The 12143-nt window shown below is 51.6% G+C and overlaps 1 protein-coding gene across 1 annotated transcript in view; it reads right to left on the reverse strand.

Moving 5' to 3' along the window:
* Positions 1 to 9319: 9319 nt before the first annotated feature.
* The window catches only part of LOC119111319 (importin-13), a 32798-nt gene continuing 29974 nt past the window's right edge, over positions 9320 to 12143 (reverse strand). Inside the window, exons 17-19 of the mRNA XM_037235133.1 lie at positions 11611 to 11766; positions 10036 to 10165; positions 9320 to 9431 (exon numbers count right to left, since the gene is read on the reverse strand). Coding sequence (XP_037091028.1) covers positions 9320 to 9431; positions 10036 to 10165; positions 11611 to 11766 — 398 coding nt within the window. The remainder of the gene's footprint in view (positions 9432 to 10035; positions 10166 to 11610; positions 11767 to 12143) is intronic.

The following is a 12143-nucleotide window of genomic DNA, read 5'->3' on the forward strand; positions in this document are numbered from 1 at the left end:
TCGGTCAGGCACCACCAAAACCGAGCAGTCGGTCTTGGCCTAAGGGGCTATTTTCCAAATGGGGACAAGGCTGGGGCCCGCAATTTACATTGGTCGGGGCCTGTGTGTCACTGAGGAGCTCCTGGGACGGCAGGACTCCACAGTGCTGAAAACGAGTTTCGAGTTGGTAAGGGGCCCGAGTCGGCCGTAGGCAGTATTCGAAAGGCCCGAAGACGAGCCCAATGGGCCCCTTTAGGACCGATAATCAAGGGCCCGATTGGAAGTTTGAAGGGCTTGAATAGCCGGCTGTAAATCGCATTAAGGCTCCCAGCCCGTAGGGCCGTGACCCAAAATGACAGCCAGGCCAGAGGGCCTCTTACACCTATTGAAACCCCCCTAGAACACTAAAGGCCCCTATTTCAGCCAGCGGCTACCAGCACCGAACAGCTGGCTCAGTGTGTGCCCTAGGGGCCCATTGCCCGAGCAGGAACAACGCCGAAGCCCGAGATTTGTATTGATAGGGTCCCTGAAAAAGTGACCTCTTGACGTACCCAAGGTCTTGCGCTTGTAAATATTTTGACATTTGTATGTTTAAAATCAGCCGGTGATTTTTTGGGGGATATGAGGTTCCGCTTCCTTTGAGCCTGAATCTCACCATAAAGGATGACCTTGAGAGGCAGAGACGTTTTGACAAATGAAAGTCTTTTCTTTGATGAATATTCTGTCGCTAACAAGTTTAAAATCGGCCGGTAATTGTTTGGTGACTTCAAGTTCCCCGTCCTTTGAGCCTGACTTTGACCTTAAGGGATGACTTTGAGAGGTCAGGAATTTTTGACGAGCGCTGGTTTTATCTGTGATGTATATTCTGATTATTACAAGTTTAAAATCGGTCGGTAATTTTTTGGTGACGTGGAGTTCCCCGTCCTTTGAGTCCGCGTTTGACCTTGAAGGGTGACCTGAAGAGGTTAGGATTTTTTGACGGACTCTAACGCTTGAGACTGTAAATATTTTGATGTTTGGAAGTCTAAAATCTGCTGGTAACTTTTTCGTAGCATGGAGTTCCCCGTACTTTGAGCCTGAATATCACCTTGGAAGATTACCTTGAGACCTCAGGACTTGTTGACGGACGCTAGTTTTTTTCTGTGGTGAATATTCTGGTCTTGACAAGTTCAATGTTGGCAGTGATTTTTTCGTGATATTGAGTTCCCCGCCCTTTGAGCACGTGTTTGACCTTGAGGGATGACCTTGAGAGGACAGGTGTTTTTGACGCACGCTACTTCTTGCGCTTTGGAATATTTTGATGTTTCTAGGGTTGAAATCGGCTGGCAATTTTCTGGTGTTAAGGAGTTAAACGGAGCGTTGTTGGCCGCTGCAGTTAACACCAGGTGGCTGGCGCCGGGTGTCCGAGAACAACCGTCGTGAAATAATGCTTCCAAAAGGCTTTCAAAATCACTTCGCGCTGTTCGAAGATTGGACCTAACTGTGTCTTTCAGCTTTGTCTTTGCATTTATCCCCTGGACGCATCGACAACTCAAGCAGCACAGAAAAAGCTATTTTGCCTTTACTCTTTCAGTTCCACCACCAGATTCCATCACCAGTTCGCAGTGTGGTAAATGCTATTTCGTTGCTGTTATCAATCTGAGTCAGTCTAAAAATCCCGTAGGTGAAACATCCACCAGCATGCACGAGTAAATGTCAAAAGGCGTCGAAATGTACTTCTTCAAGATACTCATCATTTTCGACCGCCGCTGGCCGCCGCCTGGTTTTAACTGCGGTCCTGACGCCGCGCTGCTCAGGGAGACTGCAATGCCGATATTTTGCTTCTAGTGTTGAAAGCGCGCATGTTCCTAATATATACGGAGAGTTTACCTGATCATCCCAAATAATATCGCCAGAGGTTTATTCCACGCATTCAGTTAGCAATCATTTCCTTCAGGTTTGTTAAATTCAAAACGCAAACCATTTCCTTTTCTTTAGCTTTCTGACTTCTGTTCCAGATGATAAAGTCGAAAATGAACATGAAACGATGCAAATCGTGTCAGTTCGAAACCAAATGAGCTAAATATCTTCATTGTGGGGAGACCCTTTCACCATCAGGGCTCCCTTCATCAACCCTGCACCATCCTCTTACCAAGGCCCTAGATGCGCCCCTGCCAGAATGCTGTTGCTGCAGCAGCATCAGCAATCACAGAGCAACATGGAATGAGGTAGTAATAGGATACTGTGGCTCAGCATCATTCCTTGCGTGAATCCCACTTCACGAGCAAGACGGGAGGCTTGAATCGGCGCCCACGCTGATCATCCTCCGAGGCCCGGAGTAAGCAGTGCCAGTCCACATCATGGCAGAACGTCGGACCCTCGCTGCCCGACCTGTCCGCTCACTTCCATTTCTAGTACAATGAATACCATATATGAATACAGTGCTATTTCTAGTCAGCAAGAATTTCCAGTGTTAGGAACAAACCGTAACTGGCCGGTTTTCATGCGTGTGACCATTAAATTATGTATCACTTTAACTTAACCGGAAATGTTTTTACAAATGGTCTGAAAAACAGTCTTTTCTAACGAGTAATAGCATTGGCCCTATCGAAACCGACGAATGTCCAAAGTCTCACTACGATAAAAGCAGCGCATACCCAATTTGCTCACCTCAGCTGCCAACAGTCACAAGATTAGGGCCATGTCGAACTACCCCCCCCCCCCCCCCCCCATTCTTGGCCGGGAACGCAGTGAGCCGCGGCTGACACGAGCTCACCTCAGCCAAACGGCCGCCGCTGCATGAGCTCAGCTCATCTTGCCTCGGCAGCACGGTTTGCACTGTGGTGCTCCGGACCGCGCGGGCCAGAGGTCGTTGACTCGTGGAGGGCTCCGGGCAGTGGTCGTAGCGCGCCGCCGAGGCAGCGGCGTCCGGTGCCGCAGCCGTTGACTCGTGGAGCGGCTCCGGGCAGTGGTCGTAGCGCTTCAGGGCAGCAGCATCCCGTGCTGCAGCCGGCCGCACGCTGCCATCTCTGAGAGAGGCAGGTTCCTGGGCAAGTAGGTAGGATAGGTAGAATATTACAGATGGGTAAGTGCTCAGCCACAGAGGTATGTTTCAGGTGTGCACAACGGTGGGCTATGCGCGTAACAATATAGCTGGTACAGACCGAGCTTTCACTTGGAGGCGTCCTGACTTCACATGGTAGGATCACCTGCCAGATCTGGGTGCTTCTGGTAGGTGAGAATATACGATTCGTGTGGAAATGTTTCAGGGTTGTACCAATGCGCCAAGGCAGAAGGCTCTTCCATTCGTATTAAGTTGCTCACCGTATAAGCGAGGCATGCGCCTGCTCCGCTGTAAAGATTTGCACTTTTCATGAATACGTGAGAAAACGTCGGTTAAGCTACGGACGCTTTTGTGTCCGGATTCAGCCTAAAGGACCGAATTTGCTTAAAATTAATTTTTGAATCAAACACAGCCCGCTGGTATTAAAAACGCGATCAGGTTTGCTTTACATCAAACAACTTGGCTTCCAGACGTCAAATAACCAATTCTTGTAGTAACATTGATAACTGATCCAGAATCCAGGGTCAAATTAAAGGTCAAATGACGGGGAAACACCGCACTGCTGGTGTATAAAACCAATCTGTGCCATCAGACACTATCAGAAAGTCCGCTGTCTTTTCCAGCCCGGGACAACAAAACATCAATGTTCAAGGCCAACTGTGGTAAAAAGCTCAACAAGCGGGTTGTCAAGGTCTCACGCTGTATATGGCTGACAAAAGATAACTAGGGTGTCATTTGGGAGACACGTATCCATTCCAGTCCTGGCAGGCAAAAACGCGCAAATGGATGCTAATATGAAAACTTGCATTCAAGGTTTAAAAACGGCTAGTACAGTACCGCCGCTGTATGGTTCTGATGTCTTGTTTTGATGATATCTATTGTAATGTCTGTATGGTGTTGGTGTTTTGAATGTTTAAAGTCTAAGTCCGGGGCCAAATTCAAGGTCAAAGGAAGGCAGTAGCGCCGCACTGCAGCTGGATGGGACCGATCTGTAGAAATGAGGCGTCATTAAAAATTCCGTTGTCAATTCCAGCCAGGGGTCCAAAAACACTACTTAAAGTAAAATCCAAAACCAACTTAAGGGTCAGATAACGAGGTAGCACCGCAGCGCTTCTATATGGGACCGATATTTACCAATCAGGCTTTCATTAGTAAACCCGTTGTCGATTCCAAGCGAGGCTTCCGAAACCAACACACGAAAAATGAAGATCCAAGGTCAAAATGGGCTAGCCCCGCATTACCGCTATGTAGTGCCGATAATGATTGGAAGGGTGCATCTGAGAGATACGCATTCATTCCAGCCAGGGCAGGAATGCAAATTTGACAATAAAGCACCAACCAACATCGCCAGCATCATCAACCATGAAGATATCAACCTCGGTCCCATACAACGGCAGTGCAGTGCTGACCTGCCCGCTGACCACGAAAGGGGCTTTACCATCATAATCGGCCTTAACGTTTTACGTTAGGAGAGGCTAGGTTGGAACCGACAATGGGCTTTCTTATGGCGTCTAATGAGTTCAGATAACTTCCATACGGCGGCAGTTCGACGCTTCCTTGTATTTTGACCTTAATAATATGCTCTTTAAGCTTTTGTCCACCACAATGGTCTCTGAAGTTAAACGTTTTGGTATTCCTGACAGAAATCAACAACGGGCTTTGTAATGACGGCTAATTGGTACAGATCGGTTCCATACAGCGCCAATGAGGTGTTGTTCCGTCCTTTGCATTTTAAGTTGACCTCAGATTTTGACTCTGAATCTGGTGCCTTTGGGACCCCTTGCTGGAACTGATGACTGACTTACAGATGATGCCCTATTTAAAGATATGAGAACCATGCAGCGGCGGTATGACGCTATCCCGTCACTACGTATTTATTTCGTATTTATTAATATGGCAGAATATTGAATAATTGTGAGAATCGCTGTTGCCATTGCCAATAACACTGAGAGCAAATTGGCCTGCTAATCTGTCTCGGAGAGGTCTGAGATTCAATAACGGACACGACTCAGCGCAAGGCTGAGCTTTCAGCGACATACCTCCCCGTCACACAGTACGCTCCGCACTCTCAGACGTCAGGCGTCAGACTCTCATAAACTGTTTCACACTTACACTTTACCTTGTCAAAACACGACACAGGAATAAAAGCTGAAAACGTTTCACGCACAAAAAGCAATCCCGGACCGCGATCGATCCATCGTCAGCACGTTTATCAGCACCAGTCACTACCCAGTATTTTCTCTACGTCACGTGACCGCAAAGTCACGTGGTTTGTGGCACCGCGCGCCGTCTGACGCCGCTGCCAGGGCCCCGTTCGATCTGTCGTCGGCATGACTGTCGGCGGTATGTGTGACGGCATACGTGCTGACGGAGCGTTCGGTGTGCGGGATGATGGAAAAGTCTTCAACTTAACCTTCTTTTTTCTTTTACTTTTAACTACTCCAGTTCAGACCACGCTCTAACTCTGGCGTACCACCGACTATGGCACACCTATAAAGTGGTGTTTGGAAGTGTGGCTCCTGTTCCGGCATTACCAGCAGCTATCCCATCGGCAAGTCAAAGGCTTTTCTTTGACTTCTGGCCGGCTCTTCAAAGGCTTCAAAGTCAAATCCCATTCTCATGTCATTTAATTTCTTCTCTTTTCATTTTAAGCGTTCACTCAATTTTTGTGTGGAAAAGGTCTATCGATCCTTCACTGCTGCAATCGCTAAGGCCTATCGATAACAACTTAACGATATTTCACCGGACACGGTAACTCACACTATTGTCGCACACACGATAACACTATTGGTTTTCGGGGAGCGCAACTACACCACACCAATTAATGTCACCAATCTTTTCGTGGTTACGCATGGCACTTCAATTTCCCCCTTATCTATCCTATGTCGCTTTCTCCCAAAATTAGAGATAAGTGCCCCCACCCAAGGCAATATGCACGCCAGCCCCACCTAAGGTGCTCGCAAACGCAAGAGCTACCGAATCGAAGTCCCGCTTCTTGGTCGGTGCGATTTTTACCCGCTAGTCAGCGAAGCGCGTTTTCGCTATGCTGACGGGCTAACATAAAATTCTGGCAGCAGCGTCAGCAAGTGCGTGACGTCACAGATCACGTGAGCTTGTAGTCACGTGACGTGACGCACGCAGAATACTGGACCGTAATTGGTGCTGACAGACGTGCTGACGAAAGACCGAACGCGGCCGTTGTCTACAGGTAGAAGTTTGATAACATAATGAACTACATGCCAGTATAAGTAGCAATGAAGGGTCGATAGATTTTTTGTACAAAAATTGAGGCGAACACTTCAAAATGAGAATGGAAGAAATTTAAATGAGATGGGGATAGGACGAAGCACTCAACCTGCGAATGGGATAGACGATGGTAATTCCGGAGCAGGAGCCACAATTTCACACGCTATTGTAAGACTAAAGACAGTGTGTCATGGTCGGTGGTAAACCAAATTTAGTGCATGGTCTGAGGGAGTTAAGAGGTAAAGGGAAAAAGGAAACTAAAGTTAAAAACTTCCCTTCAGTTCGCCCACCGTCAGCACGCATAACGTCACGCATTTCAGCCGACAACCGTGCTGACGACAGATCGAACACGGCCCAAGACTTCGGACCAATGTGCATCTATACCGGCAGATATAAAAGCACCACAGATGCCACTCATAGCAAAAATGTGCTGCAAAGCCACCAAGTTCGGGAAGGAACTAAACTGCCAACCAAGCTTATTGACAGCCCTATGCTCCGAGACCATGGCACGGATTGACATGAAACCTTCACCATTCGATGCCGCTTGATCGATAACCTGTCCTCTCTGGAATATGATGACCTTGGGTCACATCAAAGGTCACACAAATTCAAAAAGCGGAAAAATAAGTTTGCCGACAGCCCCATGCTCCACGCCCATGGCACCGATCGGTATGAAACCTTAACAATCGATGCGTCATAATCGATATCCTATCCTGTTCAGAGCATGGTGACCCTGAGTCAGGTCAAACGTCACCAAAAAACGGCCGAAACCACCAAAATAGGTTGCAGAGAACCCCATGCTCCGTGCCCATGGAACTGATCGCCACCATGCCTGTACCAAACGATATACCATAGTCGATAATCTGTCCCTTTTCAGAAGATGGCAACCTGGGGTCAGGTCGAAGGCCACTAAAAACGTCCAAAACCGCCTGGAATTAATTTGCAGACAAACCCACGCTCCGAACCTCTGAGACTGATCAGCACCAAATCTTCCAATGAGACTGATCAGCGAGTCAAAGGAGCCTTCTAAGCTGTCATTGATCTCTTGATCACTTGATTGATCATTGAACATTTTTTCGAAGGTGATCCCGGCACTGCTGTTAGGACACTATCTGCTTCCATGCCTAGGCACCATGGATCGACCAGGGGCCATCCACGTATTCTTCCCAGTCGCCCGAAAAGCTCTATGCGCTTCTTCCGGGGGCCCATACGCTAGGGTACTCAAATGCCCAGGGGCCTTCATATTAGTTTCGGGTGTGGCCTTGGGTAATTCACCTTTGCTCAGAGGGTCCCGTGCACTGGCCGGGACCTTAATATCAGCCTGCTGGGCATTACCGATCGTTTAGATTCTTCGACGTTGACCTTGGGTTCTTTTCGCTTGCTCTGAGGACCGTTCCTATTTTTGTTGATCGAGGCCTTTTTGTTGGCCCAACGCGGCATCCACGATCGCACAGGTTCCGTCTGTAATGGCTTTGGTGCCTAGACTTAGAGCAGCAGTCGGATATACGCCGATGATTTTTTGCGCGCAATTGTCGAACATAATTTTACGTGTCGCTGACGTCGTGTTATTTCCCTGGGATATTGAGTGTGACACTTGTCATGCTTGTGGAACCCGTTTTTAACACGTTTTGAATGCTAAGATGTTTTGTACTACTTACTAACAACAAAAAATTCTGCATTAGTTATTAGCCATCAGCTGATTACATCGCCCAGCCGGCTAGAGATAAACAAGCTAGAAATGAAGTACGCGCTTGGTTTTGGTGGTACTTAGCAGTCAACTTGAGCTTATTTTGCCTGCTGTTCCGAGACACTTAGCCTCAGAATCACAGGACTCAACATGACACGGAGAAAATGAGTGGGCTGCATGTCTGTGCACGCGTAGCATGTCTGGCTTTGTAAGGCTGCGCTCGGTAGGATGGGTTCCCATGTTTACTACTATATATATATATATAGGTCTGGTGTCTGCAAGGTTATTGAAACGTACAAAAATCCTTGATATTTCGCCAAGAATGAGCAGGGTTAGCTGTCATATCAGGCAATGCTGGTTATCTGTCAGGCAGTAAAATGAAGGCGAAGTACCTCCATTTCACGTGACGTGCTTCTCTTGTGGGGAGAAATGAGAGTGAAAGTCGTGTCTAGTCAAAACATGCACTAAGATCCATTGCTTTCTCCTGGCCCAATATTTGCAATGCCGACCTTGCCACCACCGTTGTGCTGCACACCTTCATGGATACAGCAGAATGTGCGCGGTTGGTACCCAGCTCGTTGGCTGATTTCACTGCACAGCACAGTATAGAACGCCAGCCCGTTGGGCACCGAACTGGATTCCCAGCTGGCACACTGATCCGGGCTGACTCCAGTCCACTGCGCCGGCATCCTCGCAGCGAATCAGACAAAACAATGAGACATCGGTGTATTCGACACATTACTGAACACGTCTCCGCCAAATAAAGCGATGCGTGGCCCGGCGCTGAAGAGCGACGTCCGGCGCAGCGTGATCTGGCCGGGGTAAATAATATCACAGAGCGTCAGCGGCTAGCCTGGGCTGGGGTCAGCAGGCTGGCAGGCTGGACGCCGAGCCGCCCGGCCAGCCGTGCCGGCTAGCGCACCGACTCACCAGCAGCCGGGCGCGCCGCACGGCGCATCGACGCTGGCGCCGACCACGGCAGGGGGGCCCCGACCGAGTGGGCCGGCGCCCTGGTCACGCGGCACCGCACCGGCACTGTCCGGACAGCCTGGTGCCCCCCCCCCCCCCCTGTCCCTCCCCCGGTGACGGAGTGACACGTTCGAGATTCGCCGCCACGGATCTGGTGAGAGAACGCGTGCCTCCGATGTCAGCTGCTGCTAAAGCTAGTGGTGCGCCTGCCCTCCGGCTGGTCCCGGTGGCCGCACGCAGCGCTCGGTGCCTCGAGCCGGTCACCAGCCGGACCGTCCGGGGGCGAGGCCACCCAATAGGAGCGGCGGCCGGCGCACGGGACCGGCCCGGCCGCAGGCCGGCAGCGGGCAGCAGCGGCGGCCGTGCGCAGCTGATGGCCGGCTCGGACGCGACGCTCAGCCGGCCGTGTTGAGTGTAGCCGCCGCGTACTCGGTGCCGTGCAGACCGCGGCACTGCTGACTGAACACGGCTATCTTGCTGCGCAGGAACGTCTTGTTGTTACGGTTTCTGGAGGCAGGGGATTCGCCGTTAAACTCGGCCTTCGGTTTCCGGTTGTCAGTAACACAACACAACACGAGATGAACAGATGGCTTTGGTATGTTTTGGCTCCAGTCATAAACAACTCAACAGAGCAAGAAATAACGCAGAAAGCCAGCGTTCATGTAATGAAGATTTCAAAGATTTCTCAGGTTTCTGATCAAAGATAGAAGACTTCGGGCGAATGCTTTCAAGCTGACTTGTTCAAGCCATCAATAAATCCATAAGGTGTCGTAGAAGATAGAACAACCAGGCAGGCAACAAGACTCCTCCAAGACCGGTGGCGAAATTATTCACAAGGAACATAGCCAGTGCTGAGTGGCGGTAGTGGCGTAGCCAGTGCTGAGAGTGGCGATAGTGGCGTAACCAGCGCCACCCTCAGCCCGAGCGGTGGTTCTGACCGGAATTCCAGCCAAGTTTAACTTGTCCGCAAAAATGCCAGGAGACAAAACATTGCCCTGATCACGGGCACCAGTTCGGCGCCGACCCTGTGACCCCGCCAAGCGCGTACGCGGCGCGCCGAGTACTAACTGGAGCACGTGTTAATAAAGGCCTTCTTGTCGCTTGAGGTGACCTCCGGCTGGGGAAGGCGTCCTGGGCCAAGATGGCGGCCAGCCACCGGCTGAGCTGGCCGGCGTTGGCTCGGTTCAGCGCCAGTAGTACGTCGGCCGTGTGGTCCACGCAGTCCCGCGGCACCGCACCGCCTGAGGGGAGTACACCGGCCGGGCGGCGGTCAGGCACGGCACGGAGCACGCAAGGCACAGGTGGACGCGGGAGGTGACACACCGCGCCGCCTGAGGGGAGTACACCGGCCGGGCGGCGGTCAGGCACGGCACGGAGCACGTGCGGCACAGGTGGGCGCGGGAGGTGACACACCGCGCCGCCTGAGGGAGGCACGGCACGGAGCACGTGCGGCACAGGTGGGCGCGGGAGGTGACACACCGCGCCGCCTGAGGGGAGTACACTGGCCCGGCGCCACAGTCAGGCACGGCACGGGGCACATGCGGCACAGGCGGGCGCGGGAGGTGACACACGGCACACGGACAGCGGAGCCACGCGCTATCGCCACAGGCGGCATACATGACACATGTTTGACGTTTCAGTTTTGACGTCTGTTCGGTTACGACGGAGGGCTGCAGTAGTCTTTGACTGTAGTAGTCTGCTACTACTGCAGTCAAAGGATGGGGGTCGGGGAGGGGAAGAAGAAGACCTGCTGGAGAGGAGGTCCGACCGCGGATCAGCGCTAGTAGTCCGCACGGGGACATGACTGAGGTACGCATGCTTTGCCTGCTCTCACAAACAACGGGAGCGGGCTTGTTCTGAACCCTCACACTTTCGACCAATGGTCAACTGACGGCCTCGATTAGCCGACGCAATGCAACGCAGGGAATACTACACTGCCGTGCGTCTCGCTGTACGCTGCACATGCCGAATAATGAATGCCTCAGGCGCTGCAGCCATCCTCGTCCAGAAGGATGAACCGAGGTACACTGAGCAGCGTCACGCGTTGATGAGTTCCGCATAATGTGGTACATCACGGTCTCCGTGCGTTAGCTAGCATCATTGCGTAACCTCCATTGATCGATGTTTTTTTACGGGATGAGCAGTTGTGTACAAACATTGCTTTACCTCTTAACAGATTATTCACAAATATTGAAGCTACGCGGAAGATGCCGTTTTAAGTCGCAATCGTTAGGAGCAAACAGCCCTTCAATCTGTGAGCAACAAGACGCGACCTTTTCACTTTCCCTCTGGGCAGTAAAAAGTTCACCTCCGGCCCGAGACGGTTCCGTTATGCCCCAAAATACCGTCACTGCAGATTACGACGTGCATTGCTGATTACGACGCGATACCGGCGATGGCGCCAGATCCACACTCACGTGGCATGACCTCATGACCCGAGGAAACATCCAACCCAGGAACGTACCAATGACAGGCGATACGCGACGGCCCACAGCAGACGCCACGCGAGGGCCCAAAGCAGGTGACGCACGGGGGCCCAGAGCAAGTGACACACGAGGGTCCACAGCAGGCGACACACGAGGGCCAGAGCAGATGACGCACCAGGGCCCAGAGCGGGCGTCGACTGGTGTGACATCGATGACACCACACGGCCGGGACCGGTGGCGGACCGACGACGCTCACTCACCGATCGCCCGAAGCAGGTTAGAGACCAGCCGGCCGCCGCCCTGTTCCAGCGTGGAGGCGAACAGCTGGCTGTCGGCAGCCTTGGCGGCGAACTGCGCCAGGAACGACGCGGCCGAGCGCATCACGCGCCGGTCCGACTGGCACACACACTCGCAGGCTGCCGGCGGAGGGGGTAGCAGTCCGGATCATACGGCCGGCAAGTAGGCCGTGCACGACAGACGGGGCACAGTGCACACCGACAGCGAACAGAAGCGACTGCAACTGCTAAACGTGACGCGTCGTCACTTTGTCTTTCCATGGACGCTAACAGCCATACCTAGTTTACAAAACCTAGTTTACCTAGTTCTACAAAAAAATCGTAACCTCACGACATGCAGTCATGTCGTGAGGTTATACAGTCATTTAGTCATAGAGTAGAGTATCGTTAGTATCATTTAGTAGTATCGTAGTACATAGAGTATCGTTTTCTACGCACCCACGGTCCAATCATAAGGCTTCCTACCCACCCACAATTGTGCTTTCTACCCACCCACA

The sequence above is a fragment of the Pollicipes pollicipes genome, unplaced genomic scaffold (genome assembly GCF_011947565.3).
Source record: "Pollicipes pollicipes isolate AB1234 unplaced genomic scaffold, Ppol_2.1 Scaffold_7261;HRSCAF=8764_pilon_pilon_pilon, whole genome shotgun sequence".
Taxonomy (NCBI): Eukaryota; Metazoa; Arthropoda; class Thecostraca; order Pollicipedomorpha; family Pollicipedidae; genus Pollicipes; species Pollicipes pollicipes.